Genomic DNA, 17,863 nt, shown 5'->3' with positions numbered 1-17,863 from the left:
CCATATCCTTAGGGCCCTCAATGTCCCCTCCGGCTCACCTTCTCCTCCTCACTTCTCCCTCTCTGTGTCCCACACATAAATTTCGGCACCACAGAGTGGCAGAGCCTCCCCCTCCCCCTCCTCTGTTGCCGGGGAATGTACTGTAGGTGCATGTGTGGGAGTGGGTGGGGGAGGTTGGTAATAAAACAGTATTTAACGGCTTGCCATCCCCTTCACCCCTCCATGTCTCTCTTCCTCCCTCCTCCTCTCCTGCTCCCTCGTTCACTCCCGTCTCCCCAGACATGCAGATAGAGCATCAGTCTGACTATCCACCGGATCCCCACACGTTTCCCAGCCCTTCACCTCTCCGGGATATAAATACAAACTCGACACCACCCTACCGATTCACCCACTGACGAACTCTGCCCTTCCAGGGCCAAGACCTGCACCTCCTCCCGGCGCACGGGGGCAGTTGTACCACACACCCTCCCGCCCCCACCTCTCTCTCATTCCTCCACGCCCCGCTCTCCCCCCGCCTCCCCTTTTAATTGCGTCCTCGTTCCTGCCGTGCAGCCGCCTCCAGCCTAAATGCTCTTCGCTGTGAAGATAAAATCCATAGACGTAAGAACAAAATAAGAAAAAACGGAGCGAGTGGGGTAAAAAGTAAACATTTCGAAATGATTACAAAGGACATTTCCAGCTGGTGCCCCCCCCCACCCCCACCCCGGTTATTGGCATCTCCATCTCCTTTATCTTCCTTTGCGGGTTTCTCATCATTCCTTTGTTTCTCTCCTCACTTATCTTTCATTTTTTCCTGCCATTTCTCCTTATTCACCTCCTCATACCTGCATCCTTTCCCCCCACTTCCCTTTTCAATGATTTCTTGGTTTTTTCCTGCCTACCACCACTATCTTCCAATCAAAGACCATGTGGCGCCCTAGGCAAACTTCACCGCCGGCGCCCCCTATCTGAGATAACGTGAAACTGGCTGGCTAAGTCGGTATCCCCAAAGCAGATGGCACCCTAGGTGGCTGCCTGTCACCTGCTACCTAATGAGTTAATCAGGACTTAGTACTACATTTAAATGTTAGCACAAATGCGTAACTCACCTATGTGGCTATTCCGCCTTATTCAATTTTGCAACCAGTTAATGGTAAGGAAGCCAATTTAAATCATTGTCCCATCGAACATTTGGGGTCCCTCGTGTGCCAGTGTGTTTATGCACTTTAGAGCCTGTGTCTCCACCGCATTGGAATTCAGGGCCTGTCGCCGGGCGCCACGGTAACAGCAAAGACACCACGGAAATGCTCAGGTTATCACCCGAACATTAGCTACGGTCAGCGGCTAGCTCGCGTTGTCTTCATTCGGACATCCTAACAGGTCTATAAAAAAATAAATTAAATAAAATGCAGCAACGGCACCTGACAAATTGTATTAAAAGCAGCCCCTACCTCTGGGCTGTCAAAACACAGAATGTTAACTGCCTGGGTGGCCATATTGGAAGATCTCTGTGACGCTGTACCAAAAAGGTCCTTCACGAAGGACAACAGGGCACGTGAGTTTTCATCACGTAGACACATCCCTCCGTAATGCGAGGCCGAGAGTTACGGCAGAGACAGGTGCTGATGAATATTTAGCACTTGCAAGATCGCCACTTGTTTTGGGGCTGAATATAATCAGGATTGTTTCAGAATATTTGTAACCGCTAATCATTCGGATCGGGAGCGGCATCAGAGGCCCGGTCTGGCCCATAAATATTCATATTCCGGCCAGGGATTGGGCCTACTTAAGCAGAGCTGCCGATAAGCCCAAGAAGCAGGTCCACACTAATGAGTAACAGTCTGCCTGCTTTGAAGGTCTAATGAAATCCTTTTTTTTCCGGGAGATTAACATCTAGGTTTGGATAAGCTTTGAGGGAATTACCTCGGAGGTGCCGCATAAGACACAACATGCACCAGGAGGACCTCACTTGTACTCCAGATTAGTAAATATCAGCGAACCATGAATTCCTCCGCTGACAGCTGAGAAATGCTGCCGAAGACAAAGCAGATGCTGCATCAGTTCATCAGACTACTGAGGTGTTTTTTTAAAGAAAAGTAAAGCATTTGCTTAAAAGTTACTGACTCTCTGGGTACGAGGAGAGAGGCTTCGGAAGGAATAGCTGGGCCTCAGACTGGCCTGACGTATTGAGTCGATACACTGCTAAGAGCTCCCTGATGGTCAGCTCTGCCTGTCTGGCAGCTGCTCTGCAGAAACGGGCGTGTCCCTTCGCTCATATGACCGGGGCTCCGGCCAATCCGAGCTGCCCTGACCTCACCGTCTCCACGGCAATACGCCCGTCTCCGCGGCGACCCGATTCTCCATGGTCCAGGTAGCAGATGAAACATTTACGAGGATGTATTCAGCACTCGGACAAGTGCCAGGGCACGATGTCAGGTGAGGGGAGCGGGGTGGGGGGGGCGCTGGGGGCAGAAAGATCCAGCATGTTCCAGAAGGTGATAATTTGATATGCACAGCGATATCCTGTGCCCTGGTTCTGAGCACCAGCCAATATACCCTGAGATGTTTCATCTGATCACCCAGATATATCCGCACCTGCCCCGACTCCTGAAGAGCCCGACATTAACATCCCCATTCGCTCCATCTGACACACATCAATCGGCTTTCGTTCCTAAGGCACTGCCCTGCGATTCGAGATAAAAAGAAAACAAACACCCACATCGCAGCAGATGCGACGGAGCCCCCCCCAGGCACACTCGCGTCACGCGACGACGTTGTGACAGCGTGCGGATTAACTACGTTTAAATTCCGCTGTTTCCCGTCACGTCAGACTCCAAAGGACGACTTTGCTCTCGGAATTCTGCACTTCACCGCCTCTGCATCCCTTTTAATTCGCACGAGCCCCTCATCAATTCTGTTTTGGAGGAACGTCTACACTCTCAGGAACCCTACACAAAAATAGAAATAAGCATTTTTCTCCAGGCCTTTATAATAATACGCACAAATTGTGATTAATTCAGCATTCTACAACTCTGATTACTTAAACCTCACTTAATCCCAAAACAATTAGGTAGCTAAATGACTGATTCACAGTAATGAAGGCAAATACAAATTTGTATTTTTCGTTTAGTATGCCTTGAATGAGCCAAAACAATATGGTAGCCTAACACGCAGAGTGGGACTTGCGGTTTCAATATCTATATCGTTAATTGGCAAGGGCCTAGAGACCAATAATTAAGAGACTGTCGAACAAAAAAAATAAGTTTCCCAGTGGATGACTTTGAAAGAGCATGAATATGAAGACTTCATACTTTATTGAGGATTTCGTACCTCCATTAGATGTGCATATAATCGCGTTCTGGTCGCTCATGCCTACGGGTCACTCACCCTCCCGATCAGTACCGGTTCTGGGCCAGTGTACTCCTCGATGACGAAAAACTGGTTCCAAATCCAACTCCGCCTGCTACGCGAGCGGGTTCCCTCGCTTCCCTGCCCTCGACCATCTTCAGCCTCCTGGAAAAGCAGACCCCGGCCCCCGAGAGGGGAATCTGGAGAGGCATGTTGTCCCATGTCATGGCGGGGACCTCCGTCGGGTCCCACGTCAGGAACCATGTCGGGCTGCAGTCTCAGCAGGTGGCTGCTATCGTCGTGCATGTCGCTGCTCCTGGGATCTAGGCTGTCCCTGGAGGATTCCGGAGGATTCACAGCTGGTCGGCTCTGCTCGACCAGATGTTCTTTCTCCAGAACTGCTCCCATTCTAGAATCTGTCTCATCTCCCGGCTTGTTTTGGGGAACCAAAGTCGTCCTATCTTCCGTCGCCTTTCTGTCACTTGTGCTCACTTCACGGGGCACAGGTGATGGAGATCCAATGGCAGACCCTAAACTCTCTCTGCTCACGAAAAGATCTGGGTTCTGGCTCTCCTGAGTAATGCTGCTTCCTGTACTGCTGTTAGTGTGAACATTCTTATGCGGCCTCTTATTCTGGCTCAAATCCATCAAAGTGTTTTCATTGCCCACATCGGGAACATCCACATCTGCTACCCTCATCCTTCTGGGCTCCTGTGGCTCCCCAATAGCTGACTTTTGCCCATTGTTCTGATTCGGATGCTGCTTCCTGTTCACGTCCCAGCCTGTTTTATCCCTGGCGCCCTGCTCCTGCCCCACCTCTCTCTGTGGTGGTGCAATTACCTCTCGATTTGGATGTGGCTTAATTGCCGGTTTCTCGGTCAGGTTTAATCTCCTGTTATGATCCACATGAAGCCTCCTTTCTTGAGCCTCTAACGTAAAGACAGCTGGGTCTGAGCTTACGATGGATTTGAAGAGGGATTTGAATCTGGTTTTATTGTAGGGAGACGTGTGGTCTAGTTTACGGTGGAGAGCGTAAGCCTTATAATCGAACCAAGCTGACCTGAAGGAGTCGACACTCTTAGAGGCGTTTCTGGCCTTTCTTGAATCCAGGGAAATCTGGCTTTTCCCAAGTGGCACGGGAACTGTTAAATTCAGATCACGACGGCTTCCTGTGCCGGCCGACACAGACGCTGAACTGTTTCGGGCTGCTTCTTTGGAGCCACTTGATTCTGCATGTGATGTATGATCAATCGAGTCATTGACCTCCACTGGCAGAAGGACATCGTTCTTAAAGCTTGGTTCCCATTGGTGGGCAGGTGTCTTCTCGACTGTCATTGGTCCATGGGCCCCTAGACCCCTTCTCTTCAGAACCGTAGTGAGAGAGGCCCCTCCCACAAGTCCCTCCCACATGCAGAGGGTGGCCAGGAATAGATAGATTTTGGCAGACATGACAGGGGAGGGCGCTATAAGACACTACAAGAATAAAACTCTGGCACGAAGAATGCTTCTCTTGTTTCCTTCATCCCTCCCTCCTAGTCGTCCTTTTGGTATCTTTCTCCCACAATGCCATACTGTTCCACTCGCAGAGCTAAAAGCCAAACCACACCTTCCCTCTGGTCTTTTGTCTAGACGTAGGACCGAATGAGTTTCCCAGGTGAAGAGATCTATCCTGCAATGAGGAATGAGAAAGAGAAAGTCATTATTGCATCAGCCTCATTAAAAAGTGAAGCAAAGATGAAGCAGGACGCATCACCATCCTTCCATAGAAGCAGATGGACCTGATGATTTAATAAGCCCACATTCTCTCAGCACAGGCAGGCAAAAACAGCCTGGACGTGTTCGATGAATGCTGGAGCACGTGAGCACAAGGGGGCAAGCGGTTAATATAACATGATATGCTTGAAACAACGACAGCAAAGCTAAAGACAAGTAAACGAGATTAGCTCTATCGTAACTCCTGTTCTCTAGTTTCTCTTCATAAAGTCCAGCCAATTTTCATCCCGTAATCAGAATTATCTAAGTGACCTTGTAACCTTGGTGACTTGTTAAAGCTCTTACTTTTCAGCTGCCTGAAACCTGCATTCTGCCTTTGTAGACACAAGGCCACTTGTTTCTTAAGTTCAAGAGCATTTGCTCATGGTGTAAAGGATTCAAAGCAACTGAAAGGACTGGTGTAGCATTGCGGGTGTTTTATCAGTCTCTTTCCACCCATACAATCCTTTCACTTGGTCCTGCTGGGTAGCTTAACCTGTCCCTCGTTGAGCCAGTTGACAGTTTGTCAATCAGAAAGGCTTGGCAGCTATCGATCAGGTTGGCTCATTCAAAATCATGCCTTTTCTCCAGACCCACAGAACCGGCCACCTCAACATGGTTAAGCATTGTCTGCAGAGGGTCAGCATGGCGCAGGTTTATACACTGGTGACTGGAGACTTTCAGTGTCCTTTGAAGAGAATTTGGGTGTGTCCGAAACCACATACTTGTTTGCTATGTAGTAGGTGAAATATAGTATGCAAAACAGTATGTGAATGGTACCCAGATGACATACTACTACATTCTGCGAAATTCTGAAGTCTGCAACCAGCGGACGCTATCCCACAAGGCCACTGGAGCGTTAAGTAAAAAACAATAGCCAATTACATAAATTGAGTCAAATACGTATTTTTGTCATTGAGAGTTTTTAACAGTTTTTGACTTTTGCGGGGGTCAAGGTACATCATTGGTAAACATCTGGGTCTGGTAGTATGCAAAAAGGTCACGCCGGTGTGTTTGAATGCATGCATACTGCTCTCATGCAGACATATAATGCATGCTGTATACCCTGTTTTTGCAATAAAAGGATGTAACATGGAGAAATAAGTAATGGATAGACAGGGTCACATGATCAGAACCACGTGACACAGAAATGTTTCTTGTAGAGATTTATTACGTAGAAACTGTCTATGTGGATTTTTGTGAGAAGTTCTCCGGGAGTGTAATTTGTGAATTTTGTTTACAAATATTCATCGAGGGTGTCATGTAGAGACAGCTAGGGAGGACAAGATCTGTGACACTAAATGTCACGTTTCAATCAGGCAGGATCCTCAGACGGCCCCGTGTCACTGGCAATGACAGGCTGGCGCTCTGCGGGGGTCCTGACAGCTATTGATCCGGGTGACTCAGTGCATGCCGTTGCTTCCCCATTAGCGGTCGGGGAGCATCGCAGGCTGTTATTTTGTTGCTTTTCTTTTCTCCATGTGTCACCTACGGTCTCTGCCTCACATAAACCCATAAGTAACCAAGGCACCCAAACAACTACCTTCAGAAAAGCACCTTCAGGTTCCAGCAGATGCACACAAGCACAAAAGCATGCGGAGACGCTCACAAACCCATGCAGGGATCACCTGCTGAAACATTCCTTAAACTCAGTCCCCCCCGTATCCGAAGGCATCCGATATTGATTTGTGACAACAGCATCTTTAGAAGTGACCCATTCAGAGTCTCAGGTTCAACACTCAATGCAAACCACTCAATCTGCAACCAGGCCTCAGAACCACTGTAAGCCATCAGGGGGCATGCTAACGGACTGGGCTTGAATGGGCGAATATCACATAAGAGGTCTTTGTGTGATCAGAAGGTCATTGGTTCTGATCCCCAGGTCAGCAGAATGACTCATCCATCGTTAAAGGCCCTTAAGTCGAATCGCTCCAAGAATTGAACCTGTCCTCATTTTGAGCTCCTGTAATTCAACAAGTAGAGCACTGTGCCATCAATGCAAATGTTGTGGGTTCAAATCCCAGGGAGCACGCACCTCTACTGTAAATGACTTTGGATAAAAGCTAAATAGTCAGAAAAATGAGTAAATGAGCCCCTCCCTCTACTGACTCGTGGAACCGCTCAGTGATGAACCCCAGTGACACAGCCACGTTCCGGCAAGGTCCAGGTCTGCATTCTGGCAGCAGAGGATAATTTCAGCTGTTGGAAGTTGTAATTAGTGGCTGTCATCCTTGTCCGGATGTGAACAAACTCGGGCTACTTAGCATTAATGACTGATGTCCACCATTGATCTGGGAGCAGGCAGATTGGGGGCGGAGCCTGCAGCTTATACCAAAGGGGGTCCTAATCGTCATTCGTCCAGGCGCCCCTGGCCTCCCCCCCCCTCCTTCCCCTCTTTTCTTCTACTACTCTGTTGTTCATGTCTCACAGGCAGAGATATACAGCGACACACACACACACTCTGAGGTACTCACTGTGCTTCAGCTCTGACCGTCGCAAGTAAGAAAAGTCCATTAATGATAGAAAGTTCTGCTAAGGGGAAGTTTTTTAAAAGTCATTTTTTCCCCATGTTAATATGTTCATGGACACATTGCCTGCAAATGACTTCATCTCCGCGCAAATGCATGCAGACGATTTCCTTAGACGTCTGTTAAGATAGAACACCTCATCTCGTCTGATCTCCATCCTCACTGTCAGACCAGGATTGACTTGATTCGTCTCCTTGATGAATCCGGAATGCTGCTGGGAGACCATAATGTCACCGGGGAGCATCTAACAAAAGCCAGGAAACCTGAACACAGAGGAACACACACACACACACACACACACACACACACCCACACACAGAGTCATACAGCAGACGACCCTGTAAACAGCGAGGTGACACGGATACACATTAGACAGCCAGATGGTCAAGGCTGAGTGACAGAGCTGGACCCTGACAGCACCGACAACAACGCTGAAGATTTCTGCAAGACGGAAACCACATTTGTAACTCGCACGGTCACACGGCAGGCAGGGCTGCTGCTTCAAACACTAATAAAAGCAGCAACAGGGATGGACGCTGCCTGGAAGGAGGGCGCGCTTCTGGGAAAAGTATGTGTAGGAGGCCTTACGAGTGCATCATGAGGTTACTGATGAGGAGTCAAGTCTAGGGGTTCTGCGCATTCAAAGCACAGACTCCCAAAGACACTGAAACACACACACTGAAACACACAGAGGCTAGCAGATAAAAATTCCCTTCATCTCTCCGCCTCACACACAGATGCTCAAACACCCACACAGTAAACCAAGCACGTAGACAGGCTTCCAAACAGAAGTCTGCACACACACACACACACACACACACACACACACGCACACACACACCCACAAAGGTGTAGCTAGAAATTTTGAGTCCCCTGACAAAATGTCACCTTGGGCTCCCGTTTGAATTTAGCGCCCGGTAGATTTTGCGAGCAGTGAGTTGATTTGAGTATTTGAGTATTTTCACACACATACATACATACACACACACACACACACACACGGTGTAATTTTCAAATCACAGTCATTTACATAATGCCCCCCACAGCAGAGTTCCCCTGGGCTTCCAGAAACGCCACAGGACGACGAGCGGCCGGAAAGTCCCAGAATGCATCAGGGCCTGCGGCAGACGCCCAGAAAAAAAATCCCTCCATAACACAATGTCCCAAGGAAACCGCTACACTGCACAGCTTTACTCTAATTCATAAATGCATATTGGTATTAACAGTGTGAGATGGCCAATCACAGCGAAGGCGGTGGGGATACAAGCGGCAGAGCAGGAAGGGGTGCGATGCCCGGGACTGGGGGGCGGGGGCCTTTGACACAAACTCCCACCCCCCCGCCCCCCAGCTCTTCAGCTCTTTAGCTCTTTGGACAATCCAGCCCAGGGCGATCGTCACAGCTTTGGAGGGGATCTTTGGTGGGGGGGGTTAAGCACGAGTTGAACAGGCAGAACGGAGAGAGATGTGGGAAAATTTATTTATTTATATTTAGATGTTTGTGTGTGTGTGTGAGAGAGAGAGAGAGAGAGAGAGAGAGAGAGAGAGAGATAAATAGGTTTATAATCACATTGTGAGGACCAAATATGCTCCATAATGTGATAAAAACCTGTTTTTGGACATTTTGGGGATGATTTTTCAGGTCCCCACAAAGATCTATGAATACAAACAAAAAAGGTAAAAATGCCAAAAGTCTCGTATTCTGTTCGGTTACTTATGGTGAAGGGTTGGGCTGGATACGGGCTAAGGTTGTCATGTTGGGATTAGAGTTTTCCCAATAGAAATGAATGGAGAGTCCCCACTAAGATACAATTACAAATTGGTGTGTGTGTGTGTATATACATACACACACACACACACACACACACACACACACACACACATAAAAGCTGGGAGAGGAGACAGTAGCGAGAGGAAGAAACGGGGGAGTTAAAGCACAGATATAAAGGATGTAAGAGACAATGAGGAGGAAGACGGTGTATAAAGCCGGCGCTGGGGGATTGGGGGGGGGGGCAGCTGGCAGAGAGTGCGGAGATAGGGAAGGAGGCTGGCGTCATCCTTGACGAGCGCATCCCTGTGGGCACACCACCAGCCCCCACCCAACCGCGCCAGGGGCCTGCCTCTTTATACCCCACCCAAACCCCTCCATCTCCTTCGTGCCCCCACTTCCACTGCCCACATATCGCCCAGCCTCACTTTCCCATAAGTCCCATTCGTGTAGCCCTTACCCTCCTGAATACCACACTAACCCCTTCGTCCAGCCCCCGTGCACCTACCCAATGACCCCAAACCCCCTCTTTCTCACATCCCCCTTTCCCCCTGCTGGCCTTTGGTTAACCCAAATGGCACTTGGGAGGATCTTGCTACCCGGAAGTCTATTGGCACGTGTGACCTCACACTGAACTCTGCCGAATCACTCCAAATACAAGGCATCAAGGTCATTGCTCGGAACAATCTCACTCCTTCCACAGACCGTCCTCTCCTTCCTCTTCCTCGTAGGCATGCTGTGCGGAATCATGCCTGCTATGGATTTCCGATTCCCAGGCTCTGAGATATGTAGCAGATTTGAGAAATTTGTACCAATTCAGACGCAGACTCGATCGAGCGCCGGTCTGCGATCACACACACCTTTGCACCCATGTGCGTTACTGTCCAGAAGGGTCTTTTTTTTAAAGAAACTTTATGGGTGTGCGTCTGTACGTGTGAATCTCTGCGTACGTGCTTTTTACGCACGCGTGGGATTATTCGCACGCGTGTGTGTGCACGCGCCCAGCCTCCGTGTTTGCAGGCCAGATGGGATGTGGGTGTCCTCGGCAGGCCAAGGCGAGTTACTCAGAGCCGGCCTGCGTCCTTCATGCGTGTGCGCACATGCTTTTTGGGGGGGAGGGGGCGGGGGGGTTACGGGTACATTAATCAGCACCTGTGTGCAGCGCGCGCCACCCCAGCCTCAGAAACGCCACAACGAGGGTGGGGCGGATCATAAGGGAAAAGGGGCTTCCTCGCCATTTCCACGGTGATTCCCGTGTGCACGCCGATCACATGATCGCACACGATGCATGTGCCGTTCCACCACCTCCCACCTTTTCTGTTCTGTTAGTTTTATTTTCTACCCAAGGCAATGTTCAGATTTTAAGCCTCTATTCCGCCAGTATTTTTCACAGTGTAAATTTCTGGATAGGGAGTTTCTCGCGGACCTAACAGGGCTGTCCTTCCTGGGATGTAAACCCCCACGGTGAGTCCATATCCGCAACTGGGGGACTGGTGTGTAAACAAACACGAGAACGGCAGCTTGGGGCTGCACCCGGCTCAGAGTGCACGACCCACAGCCATAATGTGGTGGTGAGGGCTTGTTATCCACAGGGGGCTCATATGGATTTATATACACCTAGGGTGTATACAGCGGCACTGGGCCCAGCTGAAAGCTGATTGGCTCCCTCCCCTGTCACTCACCAATTGAAAACATATCATGGGCTAACGAAAAGGTTGGCACCCCTGTGTGAATTATGGCCTCTCTTAACTAACTAAAAAAAAAAAAAAAAAACATTCTAGAATTGCCAGTGACACACACACACACACACACACACACACACAAGTATGATATAGAAGCCATGTCACGCCCAAAAGGTGAAGCAGGGATTTTCCGAGCTCTCCGTCTCTGCAAGGTTCCGTGTGTAAACGCATCCCTGCAGCAAGCAAGAAAAGCCACGTTAGATTGGGACGCATCTCCGGCCAGCGCGTCCCTGCCACACGCTATCTCTCTAATCTCCCTTAATCTTCAGGCACAGAGGAAAATCAGAATTAGTTTTCTGGCTTGGTGTCATCAATCTTCCATCACCGGGCTCGCGATGCGGACTCGTGAAAAGGACCGAAGTCTCGAAAACCAAAGCAAACCACACACACACACACACACACACACACACGGCTTTTGCCCAAGGCTGCAGAATAATGACTGGGAGAGACAGAAAAACATAATAATAAAAATTAAATTGCGCTGAATCAAAGTGAGAGGGAATGAGGGGAGATTAGGAGAGATCTAATGAACGTGGAGGAGAAGGAGTACCATGTAGTGCAGATGGTGCGGGTCAGTCAGGGGCGTGGGACAGGCTTTCACCTTTGACCCCTGACCCTAGCACCCAAAATGAACAGTGTCCATTATGCCATCTGAGATGCCCAATTGAATACTGACAGCCAGTGTATCTGAGGGTGCGACGTGGAATCTAGGGAAGATTAGGGCGGCAAACCCGCATGCCACGTGTGACACCCCCCACCCCAACTCTTTGGAGGTGTATGGGTCACGAATGGGGGGGTGGGGGCGGGGAGACTGTGCCCCCGACAAATATTTAAAAAAAGGTTTATAACCCTAATAACGCCAATAAGCCATTTTGGCCAACGATGCCTGAGAGTGAATGAGAGCAAGAAGTAATAGGGGGATCTTACCCACTCCAGCTTAAAATCCTCAGCCGAATTAAACTCCCGTGACTAGATAGAAGTTGTACAGAGCCGCTCCCAAACTAGCAGGAACCCGCGGCAGGGGAGCGTCCGTGTGCTTCAAATCCAGGGAGGCCTGCCGCGGGAGCTGCAGACGCGGCGCTGGCAGGCCTCCCGCTGGCGCCCAGGAGCTCCGTTTTGAAGCTGGGTGACCAAAAGCTGCTTCCCCAGCTGGCGTCTAATTAGTGCTTTTTTGTCGACCAGACGCCGCTCCGCGGGACTTACATACGCCCACGGATGCGTCTGCATTCCCCCGACCATCTCGCCACAGTGACAGGATGCAGACAGAGGTGTCGGAGCCTATCCCCGCATCCGCGGCGGTCCCCTCCGCTGCCCGGCACACCCAGGAGGGCCGCCCTGCTGCAGCGCTTAATTACCGCGCGCTTCTTCCCACAGGAATCGCACCCACCGAGCGTCTGGCCGCTCGCTAATCATGTGCAGAAATAATGGCGCGTATTAATTACAGCAATCGGGGGAGATGAGACTTGGGGGGGGGGGGTGAAGGTGACTGGACAGGTGGAGAGGATTGTTAAGCGGTGATGGAGAAAGGAGAGACAAGAAAGACAAGAGAGAGAGAGATTTTAGAGGGAGAATTAAGATAGACAGAACACAGTGTAGGGACAAGAATGAAAGAAAGAAAGAAAGAAAGAAAGAAAGAAAAAGAAGCCAAAAAGACGAAGGAATATAAAGAGACAGAGTTGTGGTTTAAGGATTAAGGATGAAGGAACTGCATCTGGAGTCAGGCTGAGGCGCTATTGTCTCAGGGGCGGGGCCACTGGCCCCAGCTGAAAGCTGATTGGCCCCTGGAGTACCTGCCTCCCCTACCACTCACAGATTCTAAACATATCATTGGTGGGTCCCCCTGTATGAATTATGGCCCCTCTTATGCCTCCATATTAAAAGATGGCTCTGCATATGAACATCGTCCACACGGCTCAGGATGGCTCTGCATATGAACATCGTCCACACGGCTCAGGATGGCTCTGCATATGAACATCGTCCACACGGCTCAGGATGGCTCTGGATATGAACATCGTCCACACGGCTCAGGATGGCTCTGCATATGAACATCGTCCACACGGCTCAGGATGGCTCTGCATATGAACATCGTCCACACGGCTCAGGATGGCTCTGGATGGCTCTGGATATGAACATCGTCCACACGGCTCAGGATGGCTCTGCATATGAACATCGTCCACACGGCTCAGGATGGCTCTGCATATGAACATCGTCCACAAGGCTCAGGATGGCTCTGCATATGAACATCGTCCACAAGGCTCAGGATGGCTCTGCATATGAACATCGTCCACACGGCTCAGGATGGCTCTGCATATGAACATCGTCCACACGGCTCAGGATGGCTCTGGATGGCTCTGGATATGAACATCGTCCACACGGCTCAGGATGGCTCTGGATATGAACATCGTCCACAAGGCTCAGGATGGCTCTGCATGTGAACATCGTCCACAAGGCTCAGGATGGCTCTGGATATGAACATCGTCCACACGGCTCAGGATGGCTCTGGATATGAACATCGTCCACACGGCTCAGGATGGCTCTGCATATGAACATCGTCCACACGGCTCAGGATGGCTCTGCATGTGAATATCGTCCACAAGGCTCAGGATGGCTCTGGATATGAACATCGTCCACACGGCTCAGGATGGCTCCGGATATGAACATCGTCCACACGGCTCAGGATGGCTCTGGATATGAACATCGTCCACACGGCTCAGGATGGCTCTGCATATGAACATCGTCCACACGGCTCAGGATGGCTCTGCATGTGAATATCGTCCACAAGGCTCAGGATGGCTCTGGATATGAACATCCTCCACACGGCTCAGGATGGCTCCGGCATAAACCACCTTTCGATGATGCCTGCAATCCTCAGCTGCATCATGAAGGCGACTTTGTAATATTAACATACACCCGTCATGCCAATAAAAGCCACTAAATTAAACCCAAGTGCTGCTGCTAAACTACTAATTCAATGTCCAGAACACAGTTAAAAAAGCCAGTTAAACCTCACCGTCTACGGCTTTGCGCTTTATAAGAGATTCTGGAGAGTCTCCGTAATCCGTTGTGACTCGAACGCTGGGAAAAAAAGAAAAACGACACACAGGCAGGAAAGAGAGATGAAGGGAGAAAGACGGAGGGAGAGAATCAAACGGAAACACTTTCTTCCTCTTCCTAACAAAGCCGCCTCTTTAATTAAAAAAAATCCAATCGGCCCGCACTTTAAAGGACCTGTCTGAATAATTAACATCCCATGAACTCCGCTCCCGAAAACAATTAAAACTTCTGCCATTTCACTTCAAAACCCATTACTTACCAAAGCAACCCCAAATGGGGGGGGTGTTGGTGAATAGCTAATAAAAAATACCCCCTCACACTCGTTACCATGGCTAATTGGTCTAGAGTGTAATGTTTACCAGTGAGGCAACAAAGACTAAAAACTTACATTCATCTTCTTAATTGCTTCTTGCTTGTTACTAGTCCTCTGGGACCTAGAAACTGTTTTTATATTTTCATCACGAGGTGATTGAGCCTTACACACCCCCCATAGTGGAGAATGATCATTCCTGGTTGGATTTACAGGCTTCCACCGCGTCCTATCTGGTCTGCGGGGCTAATGCTGGTTTTTTTCCCCTGTCAAACTTTTACTCGCCTCTCTCTCTCTCCCCATCGCCTCTCTATCTCTCCATCCTCCCATACCCCTGCTCCCAACTTCTCTCCTCCTCGCCCCTCTGCTCGTTCTCCATCTCTCCTCCTTTCACAACCACAGCCATCCTCTCTGTCTCTCCTCCTGCCCCATCACCTTCGCGACATCACATCCATCAATTCTCCTGCCTCCACCGCTCTCACCTTTCTCTCTTTCCTTCCTCCCTTCATTTCTTTATTACCTTCTTCATCACCCCTAAAAGGTCATCTCCCTCTTCTTACCTGTCCAATCATCTTCTTTCTTTCATCGCATCTTAAAGATCCTCCCCATCCCATTGCCATCATTCTTTTTCTTTACTTTCACTCTCTCTCTCACCCCCTCCCTCCTTCCTCTCCATCTTTTTACCTGTCCCATTTGCCTTCTCTTCCCCCCCCTGCCTCCCTCCGTCCGTCCGTCACCCCTTTAACGACCCTCTCTATCTCCTTCCCTCTCACATACCTCCCCGCCTCTTGAGGTCAGCTGTAGGACATGCCCATACACCAAGGCCACCGGCTCCACATATAAAAGGTGTGAATAAGGACAGGGCAGGGCAGGGCCGTCTGGGGGGGCTTAGGATGAACAAACAGGAACAGCAGCAGAAGCAGCTGCCAGCAACCCACAGTGGGCATCTCTCCACCCCCCGGAAGCAACCTTGCGGCGAGACGTATGAAAGCCCTGCGGAAATCACCAGCTCCATAACTCAGCCCCCCCCCCCCCCCATCCCGGAGCGGCTCATAAAACCCACTAGCATCGGCAGCTCCGCCACTACCGCGCCCCCTCCACGTCCCCCCCTACCTCTGGCAGGCATGGGGACGTGCAGACAGATGAGGTTTCGGGAGGCAAAATCAACAATAAACGGACAGCAAACATTGTGACGTCCCCGTTCCGCCCTGCGTCCTTCTCATTAAGCGAGGCCCAGCTAGGTACAGACATTACCCCATCTCAAATCTCCCACCCTCCACACCTGCCCCGCCAAAGGGACACGGCACCAGCTCTTAAAAAGGCCACACTATTCCACTCCTCTCACGTCGCCATCGATTCCACTCATTTTTCAGCAAAGGACCACCTTGCTTTCCCCGCGCCACTTAAACAGTGACTCGCCTTCAATAAATCATGCAAAATATTTTTTAAAAGACACACACCTACTCTTATCTGGCCATGCAGCGTTTTTAAAAGCCTCATCCATTCACCTGTATGTCGCTTTCAAAGACACCGTTCATCCATTCACCCTCAGCAGCACGCTTAAGCTGCCTCCTTGCACCGCTCAGCTCGAGAACATTTATAAACGTCTCCCTATCCTTCACACGAATATCACATTCAAATAGCCCTTTATTCACCTGAATCGCATATTACAACACGCTAATTCCACTAAACAGCGGGACAGCGGTCATTAATTTGTCTACACGAGACACACAAAGTGCCATACAAGGATAAATGCGGATCGGGGATTTATCTCCCTAACAAAGCGTGCTATCTCTCCGTCACGATAAAGGGAAATGCAATTTCACACAACGAACCCTTCAATTCACTCAGCTAGACAGCAAACGGCGCATAGCCAGCATAATACGTTTGCCTAATTAGTAAACATATCCAGCACCTGGTTTATTCACTTAAACAGGAAAAGCAGACAATTAACATTCACGTAAACAGCACACGGGGAATGGCTTCACCTACGGAAAAACATCTCATTGGTTTGTGTTAACGGCACCCGGTAAGGCCCACCATTAATACAAGGCACACGCAGGAGCACACAAAAATATGCTATCCATCCATCCAACCCTCCACCCTGGGGCAACAAAACACGTCAAAATGTCTCAATTCTATATGTCAATTCATTCGTTCGTTTCTCCAAAGAGATTTAAAATAAAAATAAAAAAATCACAAACCAAAATCTTATTTCATTCATTTGTTTGTTCATTCATTACAGGAGAACCTTTTCCGAAAACCTCAAAAGCAAAATTTCATTCATTCATTCATTCATTCACACACAGGACAAAGCAATCGTCTCACTAAATACCCATGAAATGTGCTAATTCCTCCATTCAGTGAAGCAGCCACACACACACAAAGCCCCCATTCGCTTCCTTCCCCTTCTCCACCCCCCCATCTTTCACTATCTCACTTATGTGCTGTGAGTCACCCCCCCCCCCCCCACTCTCCGCTTGTTGCTGTCACTGCGGCTCCCCGGCCAAATGACTGTCCGGCTGCTCAGGCGTAAAGAGCAAATCTGGGGGGGTGAGGGGGGGGGTGGACAGGGTGGAGCAGAGCCGGCGGGGGTCATTAGCATGTCAGGCGTGTTTCCCAGCATGTCGGGTGGTGACCAAGGACACAGAGCGCATGCTTACATGTGGCGTGGCCCGAAAATCACACAGGGACGCATTTCATTTGGCCCCCCGGCTCTGCCGTCCCATACAGCCGGTTCCCGGCACCCCCTACTCGCGTCTGAAGGTGACAGGCTTTACCACAACTACACACACCTCCATTATTTCACTCCCCCCGTTTACTGTGCAAATCTGCGCCGCTGTCATCCGCTGAAAGGGCTAAACCTGCAACGCTCCAAACGTGTGAAATTTGCAAGCAGCACCCTTGCCGGTGCCGTTTATTTTGTTTGTTTATTTTCCCCAGAGGTAAAAAGAAAAAAAAAAAAGGGGCCGTTCCAGAACATTCCACATCAGTCAACTTAACTGGCTTCCCAGACAAGCGTCGCTCACTAAATTAATGGAGCTGGGGATTTAACTTCAAACGATGCAGAGTCCTGCAGGGGTCAGTCACCCTGGTCTGATCGGGTCACAGAAATGACGCCTGAGGTGAGGCGGATCACCAGCCGGGTTAGAGAGCTGACTGGGGCGTGTCACATGACAGCGAGGTCATCTGGTTGAGAGTCAGGTGACCGGGCACCATTTACATTTGTTTAACTATCACCTGCATGTTCGGGGACAGCTTGTCACTACAGATCACTCTTCGAACATCACGCTGAAGCATCACTCTGACATGCCATCCTGTCCAGAGGTGGACACGACATCAAGCTCACCATGGACGTCGTCCCTGCCTGACGCAAAAGCTTGGA

The 17,863-nt window shown here is 49.8% G+C and overlaps 1 protein-coding gene across 3 annotated transcripts in view; it reads right to left on the bottom strand.

Annotated features, from left to right (window-relative positions):
- The window catches only part of LOC111857142 (uncharacterized), a 74,877-nt gene that overhangs the window by 37,512 nt on the left and 19,502 nt on the right, over positions 1 to 17,863 (bottom strand). For all 3 annotated transcript variants that reach the window (XM_023837681.2, XM_072710509.1, XM_072710508.1), the window contains one exon: positions 3,367 to 4,996. In XM_023837681.2, coding sequence (XP_023693449.2) covers positions 3,367 to 4,776 — 1,410 coding nt within the window. In that variant the 5' untranslated portion in view covers positions 4,777 to 4,996. The remainder of the gene's footprint in view (positions 1 to 3,366; positions 4,997 to 17,863) is intronic.

The sequence above is a fragment of the Paramormyrops kingsleyae genome, chromosome 4 (assembly GCF_048594095.1).
Source record: "Paramormyrops kingsleyae isolate MSU_618 chromosome 4, PKINGS_0.4, whole genome shotgun sequence".
In the NCBI taxonomy this organism is placed as follows: Eukaryota; Metazoa; Chordata; class Actinopteri; order Osteoglossiformes; family Mormyridae; genus Paramormyrops; species Paramormyrops kingsleyae.
The sequence above is the reverse complement of the archived record's forward strand: the minus strand, read 5'-3'. Positions and strand labels throughout refer to the sequence as shown.